This window comes from Lutjanus erythropterus, chromosome 6 (assembly GCF_056507025.1).
Source record: "Lutjanus erythropterus isolate fLutEry1 chromosome 6, fLutEry1.hap2, whole genome shotgun sequence".
Taxonomy (NCBI): domain Eukaryota; kingdom Metazoa; phylum Chordata; class Actinopteri; order Lutjaniformes; family Lutjanidae; genus Lutjanus; species Lutjanus erythropterus.
In genome coordinates this window covers 37,565,299-37,584,808 of record NC_139322.1, presented here as the reverse complement: position 1 = coordinate 37,584,808, position 19,510 = coordinate 37,565,299, and the positions used below count along the sequence as shown (strand labels likewise).

At 38.9% G+C, this 19,510-nt stretch overlaps 1 protein-coding gene across 1 annotated transcript in view; it reads right to left on the bottom strand.

The window, feature by feature from the left end:
• LOC146325680 (collagen alpha-1(XX) chain-like) overlaps positions 1-19,510 on the bottom strand; it is a 56,088-nt gene that overhangs the window by 13,238 nt on the left and 23,340 nt on the right. The window contains exons 7-25 of the mRNA XM_084721812.1: positions 17,571-17,738; positions 15,751-15,870; positions 15,467-15,631; positions 13,979-14,137; positions 13,684-13,856; positions 11,699-11,828; positions 11,059-11,204; positions 10,603-10,732; positions 10,266-10,405; positions 8,801-8,927; positions 8,148-8,287; positions 7,927-8,059; positions 6,516-6,661; positions 6,209-6,338; positions 4,504-4,620; positions 4,251-4,397; positions 3,214-3,270; positions 1,112-1,150; positions 864-1,002 (exon numbers count right to left, since the gene is read on the bottom strand). Coding sequence (XP_084577938.1) covers positions 864-1,002; positions 1,112-1,150; positions 3,214-3,270; positions 4,251-4,397; positions 4,504-4,620; positions 6,209-6,338; positions 6,516-6,661; positions 7,927-8,059; positions 8,148-8,287; positions 8,801-8,927; positions 10,266-10,405; positions 10,603-10,732; positions 11,059-11,204; positions 11,699-11,828; positions 13,684-13,856; positions 13,979-14,137; positions 15,467-15,631; positions 15,751-15,870; positions 17,571-17,738 — 2,506 coding nt within the window. The remainder of the gene's footprint in view (positions 1-863; positions 1,003-1,111; positions 1,151-3,213; positions 3,271-4,250; positions 4,398-4,503; positions 4,621-6,208; positions 6,339-6,515; positions 6,662-7,926; positions 8,060-8,147; positions 8,288-8,800; positions 8,928-10,265; positions 10,406-10,602; positions 10,733-11,058; positions 11,205-11,698; positions 11,829-13,683; positions 13,857-13,978; positions 14,138-15,466; positions 15,632-15,750; positions 15,871-17,570; positions 17,739-19,510) is intronic.

The window sequence follows — 19,510 nt, the reverse complement described above, 5'->3', positions numbered from 1 at the left end:
AGGCATAGCTGAAGTTTATATTAAATATCAGCACTTTTCTACATGTTTATGTTTATATCAGTGTATATATGGACTGTTAAACCTCTAAATCTGTGCAAACTACTGTCCTAAAACCAAAAAAGAACATTAAAACGAATCTAGGTGTGCAAATCTTAGATGTTCACTAAGATCCTCATATTAACTATTGAAATCCATTATAATGTTGGTGATCAAAGAGCAGAAAGCTTAATATCATTTATAATAAAAATTCCCCTTTAAAATCCCCTTTATTGGGGGAAATAAACTAAATTTTAGCACAGTTTTGCAAGCCAGAAGTATTTTAGTATAAACTACATGTCAGTTTAAGTTCTGTATTGTGACATTGTTTGAATAACAGATACAATACAACACTTCTAAAACTGTCACTACCGAACAGCCACTCCTGGAACATGGGATGTTTTGTCAAAAATAAAATACATTACATTATCAGAAAATGTTATTATAGTGTTTGGTTCAGTGTGTATTTACGTTTAAATCAGTGAAATTTATTCTATGCCCTTTACAAATATTTACAATGTAAATGTAAACAAAATATTAAAAGATCAATAAAAGCCTTTGTATTATGGTATTTACTATTGTGTTTCGGTCGTGACAAATTTTGGGAGAGGAAAAATATTTTGAAACTGCCAAAATGTGAATTAACTGTACAATTACTATAAATGTCTACCTTGGATGTTATATAATTAACATACTGCAATGTTTGGTAAATAACACTTATTTTAGGATATTTTGAACTCTGACATTCTGTAGAATGGCATATATCCAGGCAAAATGAAGAAAATAAATAAAGAGTGAATTAAAAGGAGTAGAAGAGATGGTCTCACTTGGTGCTCTGTGTGAGTTGGACGTCTCTGTACAGGGTGTAAGTGGGGACGGTGTTGAAGACAAAAGGCTCGACTGCCACGCCCTCCACAGACGAGTGAGCTCTCTGAGTCAGACCGAACGCTTCCATCATGTCAAATCCTGAGGCAACAAATACATAACAAAAATAAAAGTTTTTTATATCTGATGTTTCAGTTAATTCAACACGAGTCCTTTATGAGAGAGTTTGTTTGAGGACGGCGTGTCTCACCTTTAACGATGCTGTTCCTGATGGTGACTTCAGGGCAGACTGCGACACAACAGGCCGGGGTTGAATCATACAAGCAAGGGCAGACAAAACATGAGATGAGGGGATTTTTTTTCAGTATTTAGTATCTCGCTATGAGCTCCAGGTGTATTAAAGGGATAGTTCACATTTTTTTTTGAATGAGGGCTGAATGAGGTGTTATCCAGAGTCATTGTGTTACCTACAGTAGATGGAGGTCAGCAGCCCCCAGACTGGAGAAGCAGCAAGAGCACAGGTGTAGAAAGCTAAAGTATTGTCACCACTTCAACTTTCTGTTAGACAACCTTTATATTATTCTCTCCAAATCAACCAAACGTCTTTGACAAAAGTAGTAATTTTACCTTGCAGATCACAGGAGTTGCATGTCTACTGCAGCCTTAATCTTTTAATTTGTTAATTGGTTTGTGTTATCGTGTGACTTTGGTTTTTTAAAATATTAGTTCTGATTCGCTGAAGTCACACAATGATAAAGACAGCAACTCCTGTGTTCTGCAGGGTAAAATTTCTGTTTTTGCCAAAAGAGTTTGGTTGAGCAAAAGAGAATCATATTTGACGCATATAACAACAGTTTCCCGTTGGAAAAGGCTGTCTGATGGTGAGGTAAAGCGCTCAAAATATTCTAAAGTGTACACGTATTGATTTTTTTGGTGTCTAAAATATGTTTTGTTGCTGACCCAGTCCACAGCAGTACATTTCTCTGCTTGTTCCTCCTGTTGCTTCTCCAAACTGGGGAGGGGGCAACCGCAATCTACTGTAGGTAACACACTGACTATGAATTAGTACCTCATACAACCTTTAAAACAAAACTGCAGTTTGACCAAGGACCAAGAATACATCTTAAGGAAATTGTTACAGGATATAACACACAAAAGAGCTTTATCATAATATGTAACTGAGAAGAAAGCAATAAGGAGAGTGGGTTATTGTGTAATTTAATTACTACCTTTCAGTTGGATCATTCTCTAATAATATGAAGGTATTCTGATGGTCTGATTCACAGTTGTGTCAATGGTAACAAGTAGATTTTATTCAGATTGACAAATGAAGCATGACGCATGATGCCAGTCCTCATGATTACTATGAAATTAATTTCACACACGTCCCCAAAGCTGATACACGTTACTCTCTCACTGTGTTAACGTCACAAGGATCAAAGAAATATAAAAAACCTGCTGGAGTCATAGAAGGACGTCAGCTCAGTTTGAACTGAAATGATTCATTCAATGATCTTTATGATTTAATTGAGAGAGGAAGTGGCAGAAAGTCCAGAGGACCGTCCACAATTCACTTTATAATGAATTTTATGTAAGTGGCAGTGTCTAAGGAACAGTGAGTATTTGTGTGTAAAATGTATCTCTCTATGCTTAATGTGTGTGTTTATGATTTCTATATTCATATTAAAGCCAAATGAGTCCATTCATCTTTCACCTATTAAAGATTTGGGGAAAAAAATCTGAGAATGGTTTTAGATGAAAATACCTGGTATTAATCATCTTAACACACATTGTTAAGAAATTCATTCTTTTATTTTGGAAAAACAAATTCCCCCCCACTTTTCAGCTGTTCCTGCAACAATTATTACGCTTCCTACCATTAGAGAGACTAACCTTAGAAAAAAAAAATATCGGGGACATGTTTTTCAAGAACTCTGCTCCCCATTATTTTCTTACCTTTCAAGAGGAGATCAATAATGGACTTTTTGGACCTGGACTTCTATGGACTAGAGCCCTCATATATACATCATAAATTTTGGACTATTAAGTTAATGTTACCATTAATTTATTCACTGCTTTTGTCCTTTTCTATTTTTTTGTTTTGTTTTGTGTAGTTCCAAGATTACTTCTTTGTTCTTTGCTTTTCCCTTCCCTTCATTTGCTCTTTTGCTTGTCTGTCTGTAAATCCTTTGTTTATCATTTTGAAATGCTCAGGCCTGTAATAAAATAGTTGTTGTTATTATCGTAGAAAAAATAATAAAATGTCATGATTCAAAAAAGAAGAAAAATGAGAATGAGAAAATGAGTTACTTCTACTGTGTATTAATAATACGTGATATGATTATGAGTCACCTTCATTGTGGATGGGGTACAACCGGGGATGGATGGGAATTCTGGCAGGAGCCGTGGCTGAAAAGGAACAAGTAAAACAAATCATGAGACACTGAACATTTAAAGATCATGTACTGTATGTATTAGAGATGTAACGAAACAATTAACTCAAGGTACGATAATAACACAATAAAAAGGTCTACAATACGATCTTTACTGCAATATTGAAAAACAAAGAAAAAGTCTGATTGTACAGCATTTTTTGTTCAGATAAAATTTGTTTTTCGTTTCTTCCTGTTTTTTCCTATAGTATTTATGCTTCCCGTTCTTAATAAAATAAAAGTATCCAGCCATAACCAAAGAATGTGCAAAAAAATGGCATGAATTATCTTTGGCAATAAATTCTTGAATTATGTGAGCAGGATTGTAAAACAAAAACAATTCAGTAATCAGCAGCAGTCCTTTTATGAAATAAACTAAAGTAAAAATCATAAAATACTTGACCATGTAATCACACTGTAATTATAGTGTACAGTGTCACAGTCCAGTTTTTTTTTTTGCAATATCATGATATTCGATACATCCCTAGTACGTATCGACCTATAAATGTAATCACTTCAACACTAACTGCTGAGTGACTTGAAACACGGTGCCAATATGGCACCAGTTCCTATACGACCGATACCTACCAGACCGAATCATAACACAGATTACTGTGCTTCATTTGTGTCCCACACACCTGAGCTATCCATTGAAATGTTTGCTCTCTGGTGTGGACGTTTTAGAAGCATCACCAAACCACTAGTTAACATCCTAGCAGCACTCTCTGCATGGCTCTGGCTCCTCCGCTGGCTAACAGTTACCTTAAACTCTGTTAAAATGGCAACTAGTGTATCTGTATTTCACTAGAAAGGATTCCAACACCAGTACTGTCTTAAAAGTATAATTTTAGCATTAATATTGGAAAAAAGAATTTTATTTACATTACCAAACCCCTGTCATAAGCACAATGACACAACACCTCATATGTTGCTGGTGTTACTGTGAGCAGGTCAGACCTGTTGGATGGAGGATGGAGACGGCAGCGCCCTCTGCTGAGCCGAGAAGCGAGTGCACGCTGATGCGATACAGGGTTTCTGGTTCCAGATCTGTGAAGCAGTGACTGCTGCTGGACTCATCGACAGCTTCTTCCTTTGTCTGCTTGTCTGTACATGATGCACACACAGACGAGACACATACACACAACAACAGGGTGAATTAATGGTGGTTACCCAGAGTTGTCAAGCACCATAGATTTTTAGGATAGATTACCTTTGACAGACTGGATGACAATCCGATATCCATCGACAGCAGACACGGGTCTCCAGGACACACAGATGCTGGAGTGGTCTGACCTGACCACACTCACACTGCTGACCCGCAGGCTGGCTGCAGAGAGAGACAGACAGGCAGACAGCTAAAACTGAAGGCTGATAGAAATCTGATTCACACACAGAGCAGCCAGAGGTGAACAGACCAACAGAACAACCAGGACCTTCAATGAGCGTACATGCAGAGATTATAACCTCATTTTATATTTGAGTTTAGGATATTCACCAGGGTGACACTGTTTATTTAGAAACTTTGAGGAAATGGTCTACAGAATGGTCCAAAACTTTGACTTATGAGTCAATAAATTCTTAGTAAAAAGTAGTGCTGAGGAGGAGCTTTGTTTAAAGGAACAGCTCACCCCAAATCCAAAATGTCATATTTTCTCTCTAGCCTGTAGTTTTGTTTAACAATCTAGATTTGTTTTGGTGTGACTTGCAGAGGTTTGTAGATATCAGCTGAAGAGATGTCTGTCTTCTCTACAGTTTAATTGGACTAAATGGCAAAAATACATTTGAAAAATTCAAAACCAGTGTCCCTTTCCAAAAATCATAACCCAGTGACTCGAGATGATCCACAGAACTTGCTGCAAGCAGTTTCATGCAGGAACTAAATGAATGTTTACTGTACTGAAACAACCTGTAATTACTTCATATTTTGTAGCTTATTTTATAGTAGAATCATGTTGAAAATGTGTGTATCAAATCTGATGCAGCAGATCTAGAAGATGACATATCTGTGAATTCCTCAGTTCATTATTCTATTGAATTTCATGACGCAAACTGCAATACGCTGACCACAATTACAAATCCATTGTTGAATAAACTAATTAAAGACTGAAATGTCACCTTAAAATACATTTAGAGTGGAAACTAAGATATTTTTATCTGGGTTTTTTTGTATATGCAACTGTTGCAAACAACATTTAGCAAGTGAGCTCTTGCTAACAATGGTTCTTTTAATTGATTTTGTATATGCCTTCTACGCAGTGAAATAAAAAGGTTCCTGTTTGGAAAAAGGAACCAAAAAAATTTAAATGTGCCAAATTTTCCTAAAGCAATGAATAACATTTGTTTTTATTTCTAAAATAAAAAAATGAAGTGATGAAACTTCAGAAATGCTCAATGTATGAAATATAATACAAACAAAATATCATATACATAAATGACAAATTGTCATTTCCAAATCATTGTCAAATCCAAATACAATCAAGTCTGCAATTATTTCATGTGTCAGGTTTTACAGGGTTAAAAACACGTGAATGTGAAATATTTATAAATAGCTGATATCAACATCCTTGTTCTGTCTTCCTGTGCTGCATATTAAGACAATAACAGAAAGTGTTGAGTGAGTTATGATGACCAATAAAAATGCTGGTGATGGGTTTTCATCATATCTACTGTGACATATTCAATATTAATCTTGTTCATCCAATTTATCCAGAAGCTGTGGTGCAACAGAATTAAATTCAATCTGGGATTAGAATAAAAACTAAACTGAGGTTTAAAGAAAGGTTTAAATTTAATCTTTGTTATTTTTAAGATAGTTTAAATGTTTAAAAGGGCATAATTTTAAGTTAAACCGTGATTTAATCAGGTTTAAAAAGTAATCTGTCCTAGAGCAACCCAGCCTCAGTGTGCTGACTCACCGGTTTTGCCCTGAGCTGAAGCACTGCCTCCTTCTCTGTTGCGGTACTCGGCGGTGACCAGGATGCTGTAACGTGTGTCTGGCTGTAATGACTCAAGCACCACCCGCTTTTCACCACCTGGGACCAACACCTGTGGACGACAAACCTCCTTTCAAAGTCAAGCATTTAAGTAAAATGTCCATCTGTTGGCACGGTGACAGAGCTAATTTGCAGTTTTTTGGAGAAGGTGACCTCCGACACTGTGATTTACTGTCTGGCAGGACGAAGAACAACATGGCTGAAGAGGTGATTATTACAGTCCACTCACAGTGCTGTCCTGGCTGTCAGCTCCAGTCAGCGCAGTGTAAGAGACACGATACTGGAGGACGTGGGCGTTGGGAGGGACCCAGCTGACCATCAAGCTGACCGCTGTCTCCTCAGAGACTGTTACACTCGATGGACCTCCACCAGACACTGCAGAGACAAAATACAAAAAGAATTTAAACTCAATACGAACAATATTCTGTTCAGTTTTGTCCAACAAAAGGAAATCCTTTTTGCTGGAAGACAACATAAATCACACCATCATAACTGAACCCAATAAAATAAATTGTGCAGAGACCAAGGAGCAGTTTACTAAAATAAAAAGGACAGTTCACCCCAAAATCAAAAATAAATATTTTTCCTCTTACCTGTAGTGCTATTTATTCATTTAGATCATTTTAGTGTGAGTTGCAGTTTTGGAGATATCAGCCATAGAGATGCATACATACATTTAAATATATAAATATACATTTAAAAAACTCAACAGCAATGTCTGTTTCTAGAAATCATGACCTGGAAGATAATCCATCCATCTCATTGTGAGCAGTTTAATGCAGAAGTAGTCGCTACATGAAACTGCTTGCAACAAGGTCTGTGGATTTGTTTGAATTATCTTGAGTATTTTTGTTGAGGGTGTTTTTTTTTGTATTTTAGGAGTGCAATCACTATAGGAGAACACAAACTCTTACATTACCTGATCTGGAATCAGATGACGAAATGGCATTGAAGCATGGGATTTACTGGTAAAACATGCTCATGTAGATCTAAAACTAACTGTACGTACTGATAACATAGGTGTAAAATGTGCTGTTGGAATCATCTTTATTTTAAAATCGATTTTTAATAAAAATATTGGGTCTAATCAGGCATAAAACAGTTTAGCTATAAGCTAAGCTCCTCTGTCTCACCTCCTGTTTTAACAAAGGCGGGAATACTGCTCAAACACTGGTAAACTTTCTGTTTTTGACAAATTCATGGAATAATATTATTATTAAATGTGTGTCAACCATAACATGTCAACTCTGTAGCCCTTATAAATCAAAGCCAAGTAAGAATCATGGTTTAAATATGTGTATTTTGATTAACATTAAGAGAACTCTGAGACACTTAAAAAACAAAATGACTGCTCACTACAACTATGATGTAAAATGAAAAAATTTTAACATTCTTTCAACTCCATAAGATGTCCTCATTTAATTAAAAAATTTAATCACTAGGGTGTTGGCCTGTTACACAAGTTTGATCTTTATATCTTATATTTAAAACCCCCTCAAAATTCACTGTTGTCCAAATTCTCAAGAACAAGTGGTATTATTTTATATGTTGAATGATTGTTGTGAGAAATAAAAAGTTGAAGATTTTTAAACTGAACCAGCCCTGGTGTAAATGAGTGTGTCGGTGTGTGTGTAACTCACAGGTGCTGTAGCGTATGGCCACAGCTTCACTCTGAGCTCCGTCTCCATAAAGTGCAGACAGAGAGATCTGGTACTCCTTATCGTCCTCCACCCCCTCCAGGATGGCCCCTTCACTCTTACCACTCACTCTCAGCTAAAACAAACAGGCTGTATTTACTCACATCATATATTAATTATTATGACACATTCTGCACTCCACCTACACATTGATTGATCCCCACCTGTCTCAGGTCTCCTCCGCTGAGAGAGATCCACTTGATGAGGTAGGACACGACGTCATCAGCTGCTGCCTCCCAGCGCACGGTGATGTCACTGCCTGAGAAGTTTGACACCCTGAGGTCTGAAGGAGGAGGCACCTTCACTGGGAGAGAAGGAAAGATTTATTTCCTTTATTATAAAATATAAAGTGTATAAGAAGGAAATACAAAGAAACAGTACCTAACTAAATAAAAATGGAAGTAAGACCAGTTAAGTTCAAAAGTAAGCTAAGACAAGGCAGTAACATAAAGAGGTAATAAAAAGTAGCACTGCAACAATTAATCATTTAATCGATTATAACTCAATTATGAAATTAGCTGGCAACTATTTTAATAATTGATTTATCATTTTGAGTCATTTTTTAATGAAAAACATTTTATGGACCAGACCATCGAGAAAATAATAAACAGATTAATCAATGATGAAAATAACTGTTAGTTGCAGCTCTAATTAAAAGTTATATTGCACCAGATAATGAATGTAAAGAATATAAAAATGCCACATAATATTAAACCTAACTGTTCATGATAATAATGAAATGTAATATTGCATATAACATTGAAACAAGAAATTAAAGAAAAACTGTGTTTAATTTCATAATTTCATCATGTCTTACACGTGGTGATGTTACTGGTGAGTGCTGCAGACAGGCCTTGAGGGTAGTGAGACTGGACTGACACCAGGTATCTCGACAGGGAGGAGAGGTTCTGCACCAGCACCGAGTTCAGTCCCATTACCTCCACCTAGAAAGAGATGTGAGATGAATGACTGACATTGACGTCGACTGCAGTTACATGGGCCATAATGAACTATGAAGATGTGCTCAATCAAGCTGCGTGTATAAAGAGTAACTATCAGCCACTGCATAAATTAGCAATATACAAATCCAGTTTGACAAGTATAAATACATTTTGGGCCCTATCTTATGGTAATCTAAAGCCAAGTTGAAAGTTCAAGGTGGATTTAATTTATCTAAGGTGTGTCCAAATCCACCTTTCTTATCTCGCGCCAGGGGTGCAGGGGTATCCTGTCCTGTCCTCCCCCCTGTGCGAGCAGCGCACAGTGGTATATCAGCTGTGCCCAAGTGCCTTGATTAATTCATGGGTGAGTTTAGGCCAAACATTCAATAAACCAATCAGAAAGTCAGCTCTCATCATCTTTAAGAAGCAGGTGCCCCCGGAGCGCAAGTGTTGGCAGAATGACGGCAGCGTTACCAGGAGGAAACAAAGAGGTTCGAGAAGTTAAAGTGCATCAGTGTGCAATATATGGATATGGCAGGGTGACTCCAAAGCAGCTTCATATGTAAATAGTTTATTTTACAGTAAAGCCTTCAAACAGTAATGCACTCAGAGTCAGAGTCCAGATCCCCACCAGGCAACAGAAGCACCACGACTGCCAGATGCAGCCAGCAGAGATTTACAAAGTTCTGACAACCTTAACATGACCCCCACATACATTGTCCTGAGCTTAAGAAGAGTGAGAAGTCAGCTGTCAGTGGTCGTATAAAACAAGAGCAGTCAATAACAGAATTACTGCCTCACACTTGTGTCTCCACACCGTCAATAAATTTACAGATTACATCCATGTCTTTCCAGACTCATATAACGTCTGTAGTGAAGACTCTAAAGGAATGTAATATGGAAATTACCACTATGTCGACCTGTAACTTTGAAGGAATTTAATAAAAGATATTAAGTGTAGTTTTTGGCAACATGGAATTTCTTTCTATACATGTGTGAATAATTTTCAGTGATAAACATGTTGTCTTCACAGAGAGGCTATTGTTACAGAGGAGGACAGAGGACTGAATATAAAACTGGATATAAAATGTCATCACCTCATCATTTTATTAGATATTTGTGTGTAATTTTGTTAGAATTTGCACATGAATTCTTAAGTTATGGCCAGAAATGTGTTTAGTGTTGTCACCATGATCTTTGACCTTCAAATCAAATCAGTCCATCCTTGAATCCAAGTGAACATTTGCATCAAGTTTGAAGAAATTCCCTCAAGGCGTTCTTGACATATCTCATTCACAATCATAATTTTGTAATTGGACAGCAGTTTGCTTGGGAAGATACCTGCTTGACATCACTGCCATGGTTGGTGCTGTAGGTGATTCTGTGGCCAGGGACGTCTGCGGCTCCGGGCACCCAGCTCACCCTCAGCATACTGTGGGTGACTGTCGGGAATGTAACACTCACCGGCGGTGGGAGAGGGACTGTGGGGAGAAGACAAATGATTATTGTTTTATCAGTGCCAATGAGAAATGACTGTGGCTAGAGATGATGATAATAAAGAAGAAAGACGGAAGAGTACAGAAAATCTGTCAGAAATTATTAGGAGGAAGAACAGCAGAAAAAAGGGAAAGAAAAAAAAGATTTAAGAAGAAGGGAAAAATAAAGGGATGAGTCTTACATGTGGTGGCAACAGCAGTGACAGGGTCGCTGGGATCCTCATCATAGAGGGCATAAAGAGTGACAGAGTAGTCTGTTGCCGGCAGTAAATCTGCCAGCTCCACCACTGTCTGCTCTGCACTGAATTTCTCCTGCAGCAATAACAGATACAAAGTGCAAAACCACAGTTAAAGGTTTATTAATGCATCTTAAGGTGAAGGACAATACTTGTGGCTTACTACCATTATTATGTGTTAATGCACCTGGTACTGATGCTTATTGTAAAATTATATCCCAAGCATTCAACAGCACATCTTAATATTTCATTTTGTTTGTCATACTAAATATACTCTTCATAGATAATTTCAGGTGATAATGGATTTGTCTTTCTTATGTGGGTGGAACTAAGACAGTATGATGCCTGGACATGTTGCAAGAAAAGAGCAAGCACAGAGAGAAAGAGAGATCCACTTCTCACCTCCTTGGCGTCATCAGGTTCTCCGTGGTTGAGTGCCGAGTACAGGATCATGTACTGTGTTGCACCGGGTGCTGCGCCCCAGCTCACTCGCAGCGTGCTGTAAGAGGACGGAGTCACCTCCAAGTCGGCAGGCATGGCCAGCGGCACTGAGAGAGGGAGGCAGGAGGAGACAGAGGAAAGAAAGGCCATGTTGATCACATTCTGTGATTTACTGATGCTTTACTATGTTGATGAAAGATCTAGGGTTCTTTGTAAGACTGAAGGTTCCTTTAAGAACCCGTTTCATCCAAAAAAAAACTTTTTGAAAGAAAAAGTTCTTTAAGGATTGTTGAAATCCTTGAAGAACATTTTCATCAGGGGTTTGTCAAGGGTTCTTTGTACCATTATAAAAAGGATCTTGGTAGAACTCCCTGGTTAGATTCTAGATAAACCTTTGGAATATTAAAGTGTTCTCAGTGGGTGGGTTCAGACACTGAAATTACACCAAGCAAAGTGCAAAGAGACAGAAAACATGCAACACCTCTTTGGGAGGGGAGGGTGAGATGTGTTCCTTGCAACATGCAAGCTCAATTATAGATGCCACTAAATTCCACACACTGGTCCTTTCAAATACAATACTGAGCAGTGATTTGAGTCTTACATGTAGTCACAGTCCCTCTGAGTGCCAGGCCAACATTGTCTTCGTACACAGGGAAGATGGACACGTGGTAGAGCGTCTGAGAGGAGAGGCCTTCCAGCAGCACAGTGGACTCTGAGCCGGCCAACACCACCTGTAGACAAAGCATCACATCAAAGTTACAAAATCCCTGGTTAATGGAAACTGCTATTATAATATATTTTAACTCAGTATATCATTGTAAAATTATGGTCTGTGATTGGTTGAGAACCAGAGTCAGAGTTGTCAAGCTGTCAGATGAACAGAAGCATTTATATATATATATATTTTCTATATTTTATGTTTTTATTTAGTTTTAACCCCTTCAAACCTGGAGGGGTTAGAGCTAGAAACATGAAACTTGGCCCAGTGGTAGCGCTGTAATTAAGGCCCAAAAATGCAATTTGGAAAGGCAATGCCCCTCACGACTTAATGACACAATGTGATCTACAAAAAAGCCTCTTGAACCATAAATGTCTACCGTGATGGACCCTTCGCTCACAAGCAAGCAATCAAAACTTTATTTATATAGCACACTTCACTCCAGGTGGATGCACAATGTGCTGCACAGAGAGTGAGCCACAAAAGTTGCTGCCACAAGAATATCAATTAAGATACAATATAAAATGAATTAAGACCAGTAATCAGCCAATAAAATAGTAAGAAATGATAATTAAAACCATCTAAACAGAAGAAAAGATAAAATGTATTCAGATAAGAAAATAATTAAAACCAACAATTGACAAATAAGAATATAAAAACATGTGGGGTAAAATAAATAAAAGTGTAAAGAAAAGAAAAGAAAAGAAAAGAAAAGAAAATTTAAAGCCGACATATGACATAGGCGGCTTGTTCCAGACAACCTAAGAAGTCTAACTGTTCCACAGATCACAAGGTTGTCTGAGAGATACTGAAGAGCCAGATCATCTTTTTTTTTTTTTAAATTGGATTCTATGAACACCAAATCTGTTATACAACATTCCAGGACCAAGACACACATTTCTGCTGTAAACAAGCGAGATCAGTCAAAAAACCATGGCCTCCTTCAATAACTAGAATTACTGCCTTGTCGTTGTTTGCCTCTGCAAACCAGACAAGTTCTAAAAAACATCCACTTCTGCATCCGTGATCCACTGGAGAAGCCATAAATGCCAAAAATGTGTATCTGAAAACCCAATGGACAGAATTTCACTCATTTTGTTGGAGGCAAATATTAATCAAAATGTGAAGTGCTAAACTGAGTAGTGCAAGTGGGTGTGGCCTATCAAGTATTTGCTCATAACTCATAAGATGCCTTTGAGCACCAACTAAACTCACTGGAGACATCCTGTCCTATCTGCTGAACATACAGAGTTTTGTTCAAATCTGATCAACAGAAATAAATGCTTTGAGTGTGCAATTACTGAAATGCTGCTGGCTTTGCGATGATGAAACAACCGTGTTATTGGTCTCACCCGTAATTAAACTAGCTGAATTGACTTTGTTCGGCCATGTGACATTTGCAACCCGCTCGTTGCTGCTTGTGGCAAGTTGCTTCCTTCTGCTGAGTGCAAAAAGGTGTGAACCCACTAACTGCCACTTGTGGCTGTATTTTTCATTAAAAATAATCTCTCTCTCTATCCCAAGACACATTCTGTATATGAATGTGGGTTCTGACCCCAGGCTAGAAGAACATCAAATTAGTGGTGGTGCTGGTGTTTCTCAAAATAAATACTTTTTAATTTTGCATCTTGAGGCAGGATACACAAGACGATAAACATGTTGTTCATTTTAACTCCATTTGGCCTCTGACAGCTTTAGCATTGCCTGTGCTGCTGCAATCAAGCACATTTCTCCCAGAATCTGAGTATGATGTGAAACACAATCTGGAGGCTGCTGGAATCTGCTGTTCTTCATGGTGAAAGTCTATGACTGTGCCTATGTCTCAAACCTAACGTGTTATAAAGGTGATGTGAGATTGCGTTTCTGACCTCCTGTGGACTCTGACCCTCGGCGCTGTGGTAGACCACTCTGTACTGTTGGACTGGCTTAGCAGGATTGGTCCAGTGAAGCTTCACCTCTCTGGAGCCCAGTTCAGAAAACCGCAGATCAGTAGGAGTGGGGTAGGAGAGGGCTGGGTCGGCTGTGGGTCCAGGGTCCATTCCTGGAGACACAGCAACAAGGGACCAGGACAATACACCTCAACAAAACAAGACCTTACAACTTGATGCCTGCCATGAAAAAAGTGAGAGATAAACAAGATGGCTAGACAAACAGAGAGGTTACGTTTTGAGATGCCACGGTCCTCTATCCTCCCACAAAGGATGTGGACGAGTCGTGACACCAGTTTGCTGAGCAGTGGGAAGTCGTTGACATTGTAGACGTTCAGATCCACCGGCTCTGATGCCACTTGTCTCAACTCGGCTTCATCAGCGTTCTTTACACCTGAAAAATACAAATTTATAAAATGTTTCAATCCTCTCAGCACAAAAAAGCATTTATAACTGGTTACACTCCTCTTCCCATGATGCACAGAACTGTACAGACCTGTAGGGTGTGAATGTGGCAGAAAACATGAGTCCTCAGAAACTACCAAAACATACTTATCCTCAAATGGCAGCATTTGTTTTTAGCCCTGAAGAAATATGGTTTTGAAGGTTCTCTCATCTCCTGGATAAAACTAACTTGACACACCAGATCTTTTTAAATACAGAACCATCTGCGAAGTCGTCCTTAGAAACTGTTTGGAAAAGGGCAGGCACTTTCAAAAAACACTTGGTAGATGATTGGATGAACAATATGTTTATCACATCTAACATGGGCTAACCTCAACCAATCAGAAATCAATTGCCAAAGCGGGTCGGAAGAAGAGCGAAACCATCAAGAGAAATGTTCAGTGCTGTTCTTTGCTTGTCTTTCAATGAATAAATACTTTCCAGTTCTGATATAACTGATGCTATCACAGTATCTACGCCAACCACTTCAGGAGCCGCCACTGTTTGTTGCGTCCATGAACACCTTGTCACACCTGTCATCACACCTAAAACCATGCCTGTAGCTGCCAGTAGTCCCTCCTAGGACACTGACTGGCTGCACCACTTTTGGTGTGGACACAAACTGATAACTTAAAACCTGGCATAATGGATTCTCACATGATTTTGCAAATCCAGCTGCCTCAAAAGCTCAGGATAAAACTCCTTTATTCTGACAAAAAGCAATCTCAGGCAATCTTGGCAGAGGCAGTGTTAGATGAACAACTTCAGTGTCCACTGGGGGAAAATGACATTGTTTTCCTTTTTTAAATGGACTTTTGTGGCTGTGAAGAGAGCACAGATGGCAGCTTCAGTTCATCATTGGTAAAGGCTGCCTAACAACAAAGTATAGCAGGAATATACACATATAGCATAGACTTAAAATGATACTGATTTCGGCTCTCCAATGTTGAGTTGACTCAGACTCAGAGAGCAGCAGCGGAACAAAACAAGTTTTGTTGTGACATGGATTTTTCTACAATAGGTTTGTGGAATTAATTGCATAATTTTTGCAATGAATCATCTAGCAAAGACACACCCAATTCAAAACCAATATATGAAAGTGTACAAAAACTTAGATGACAATATTTTGAATAGAATACTGTCTATATGCTTACTATGATGTACATAAGACCCTAAATTACATGGCTATAAGACTGTGATGTATTAGGGTTTACAGAGGCTGTAACCAAAAGGTATTCAGCTTCTGCACCATCGTACCCTCTCTTCTTTTCAGTCTCACCTACAGCGATGATCTCCACACCAGCATTCTTTAGCCGGTTTGCCGCGGCGATAGCATCATCTTGAGATTTCCCATCGGTCAACAAGACCAGGAAAAATGGTGTGTCCGACCTCGCGCCTGCCTCAGCCCTCATGTTCTCCTCCATGACATGGAGCAGCGCCTGGCCTGGAAGACATACTTTACATTTATCCTTTTGTCTATGTATTTCATGTTTTATGTCCATATATTCTCAAGACTGATGAACACTAGCAGCATCAAAGGTGAAAGCTGTGATGTGTGTTTACCTGTAAACGTGTTTCCTCCTTTATATCTGAAATTCCTCACTGCCTCCAGCAGCTGGTCTTTGGTAGTGAAGTTATTGAGCTGCCATTCTGTGCGGGGGTCTCCACTGTACTGTGTCAGACCTGGGAAGAAAACACATGTAAATAAAGGAGCAGCTAGAGGAGCATGAAAAATAAGAATAACAGGATTAGCCCAAAGGATGAAATGAACTGAATGAAGTGGAAGCAATAAAAGGAGTTGAAATAGCAGTTAAAATATGAACACTGCAATGAGCTGAAGTGTACTATAAAGAGTTATAGGATGTTTGTTAAGTGAACAGAGCTGAGGGACTGTCCTTTGGAACCTCAAGGCTACATAGTTTACAGTCACATGTTAAGTTAGCTAATGTTGGCAAAACATAATAGATAATTTGCATCAATTGATAGCGAGCTGGTTGCCTCTGTTAGCTAATGCAAGCAAAACACTATCTATCTTGCTACTTAATCTATGTCAACTGTTAGCTAGCTAGTTAGCTTGTGTTTTGGTTTTAGTTTTAGTCAATTGGCTCCTGGCAGCAATTAGATTAGTAACAGGTGGTTGCTAGGGCATTCTCACTAGTTGCTAAGGCCTGTCTATATAGTTGCTAGGTAGTTACTGTAGTATTCCTGGTTGGTTGCTCGGTTGATAAAATGTAGTTGCTAATCAGTGGTTGCTAGCACAGCTGGTTGCATTGGTAAGTAGCTGCTTAGTGGTTGCTATGTTGTTCTGAGTGTCATAGGTGGTTGTTAGGGTGTTCCACATGGTTAGGGGTGCAGTAGCTCAGTCTTGTAGGGCTGAATGATTTTGAAAGAATATCTAATTGAGATTATTTTGATTGATATTGCAATAAGATATGATTTGCAATATTAGAGGTAATGATCAATTTTACATCATTATTCTTATTTTGATTGAAAAACATATTAAAATGACTACGGTGTTACTGTTTTTGCAGAACTTTGCAGCAAATGAAAGTGACAAATGAAGTCTATAGAATCTGATTTGTAGGACAGGACGACTCTGCCTCATGACATTCATTCATTTTTGACATTTTGCCTTTAATAAATACTGCACCTCCTCCAATTTGAAAATTGCAGAAAGCCATATTGCGATTCTGATAAAATTTTGATTAATTGTGCAGCCCAACCAGCTTGGGAACCTGAGGGTGGTTGGTTCATGGACCACAGCACAGAGTGTGGTCTGGTAGCGCAGACAGGTGCCAGTTCACCTCCAGGGCACTGCCAAGGTGCCCTGGAACAAGGCACTGAACCCCTAACTGCTTGGGATGCCTGAACGGGGCATCACTCCATTGATGCATGTCTATAGGCTCTGTTTGTGCATGTGTATGTATTTCGTTAAAATAACAACAGACTGAAAACATTTAATTTCCCCAAGAGGGATCAATAAAGTATGTTTTCTTCTTTCTGTCTTTTCTTTCTAGTTGCTATGGCATTTCAGAGTGGTGTTTATGAGGCTGAGTGTGTGTGTGTGTGTGTGTGTGTGTGTGTGTAAACAGACATTTATGCATATATGACTGTAGTCACACTAACCTGGAGGACCAATCAGCAGAGATTAAATAATTATCTGTCAATAAATTTTGCCAGAGCTACGCAATACAAATGTCATGATAATCAATGTTGCAATGTCTTGGAAAAAACCCAAACATACAGATAATACAAATCATCACTTACAAGACAGTCTTCACCTCTGTAACCTGAGGCAGAAGACACAGGAAACCCACTGTGTGGAACTGTGTCTACATGAATACAACCCACAGCAGAGTGAAGAGCTCCACTCTGACTCTCACCAATCTGAATGTGGTTCGGCCCGATGTGGAAGGGCGTCATCAGGCCCTCCAAGAAGTCTCTGACCCGTCTGAAGTTGGTGCGTCCGATGCTCCAGGAGCCGTCCACCAGCAGCATGATGTCCGCTGCTGCGTCACTGTCACACTCAAATGGTTTCCTTGGAGACACACCTGAATCAAAGGAAGCATGAAGCAAATAGTCTCAAGCTGATCAAAGTTCAAGATGCCAAAGAGCACTGAAGCTGTTCTGGAAGCTCATGGTGCACCAACATTTTAGGTTTTATACAGATTTTTCCTTTGATTTGTCACCCATCTATATATTAGTGAGTACATGTGTAAACGCATGGTTTTACCTCGGGAAACAGATGGCTCTGTGCATTTAGGCATGTAACTACTACATGTGTCAACATGGTTCATACATGAACATGAGTGAGTTTCCATGCATGTGAATGTATGTGTGTGTTCCCTTGGATTAAGAGGGAGAGGACACATGTGCCCTGCAGCCGAACAGGACGCTCTGTCATTATCCTTTCCTTCACCTGACCCTCCCTTGTGTAAACACTGTCATCACTGCTCAAACCAACACTTACTGCTCTCAAGCCTCTTGTTCCTAAACTCCTAAGAGCCACAGATGATGGTGGCTTGACAACCAACTCTTTAATAGAACCTGCTGAACTTCCTGATTAAAGGCAGTTGTCCTCATCAATACCATCATGATTTGGTTCATTAAAAATGTTACTAAAAGACGCATTTTAAATAAGAGTTAAAGGGATAGTTCAGATTATTTCACGTGGGATTGTATGAGGTGCTTATCCATAGTGAGTGTATTATTTACACTCTTAGAAATAATGGTGCTAATTAGAACCATAAAGAGTTGTCCCCAGAGTAGAACCCTTTTGGTTCCTGGTAGAACCTTTAATTAAGGTTCCAACATAAAGGGTTATACCTAGAGCCATTTGTGACAGGTTTCACACAGAACCCCTTGTGAGAGGTTCTAAAGGAGAACCAAGAACCCTTCTATATTCCAAGGGCTCTATCTAGCACCCAGCCAGGGGATTCATCTGAGAACCCTTTTATATTATGGTACAACAAACCTTTACAAAAGAGTTCTTCAAAGAATTCAACAACTCTCTCTGGGGTTCTGTCCAGAATTTTTGCAGCTTCTATGGATGCTAAGAAGAACCCACCCAGGAGGTTCTACCAAGAACGTTTTATATTCCAAGGGTTTTATATAGATCCTATCCAGGGTGTTCATCCATTAACACTTTTATTATAGTACGAAGAACCCTTGAAAAAAATCCTTCTTCCAAGAAGGGTTTTATTGATGAAAATGGAACCCTAGTTTTACAACAAACCCTTGACAAAAAACCTTCAAAAAACGGTTCTTGGGAAGTAAATGGTTCTGGGTAGAACCTCACCCATTATTTCTAGGAGTAAACAGTAGATGGCAGTCGACCTCAGTTTGGAGAAGCAGCAGCAGTACCAGTGTAGGAAGCTAAGCAATGTACTGCTGTGGACAGGGTCAGCAGCAAAACATTAATTGTATTTAGAAGATTCTAAACATTGTAATTACAATATTTTCACCGCTTTATCTCGCCATCAGACTGCCTTTTCCGATGGAAAACTGCCATGATATATGCCAAATATCACTCTCTCCTATGCCACCATACTCCTTTGGCAAAAATAGTCATTTTAACTTGCAGAATACGGGAGTTGCTGGCCTACTGCTGCCTTGATTGGTTAGTTGGTTTGTTTGTTATTTACTGACTTCGGTGTTTTAAAGTGTTAGTTCAGATTAATCAAAGTCACACAATAACAAAGGGGTCTGCCAAAGGAGTCTGGTGGCTGTGGATAGAGGGATGTTTGGCTTATGTAACAGCAGTTTTCCATTGGAAAAGGCTGTTTGATGCCAAAATATAGCAGTGAAAATATTCTAAATATAG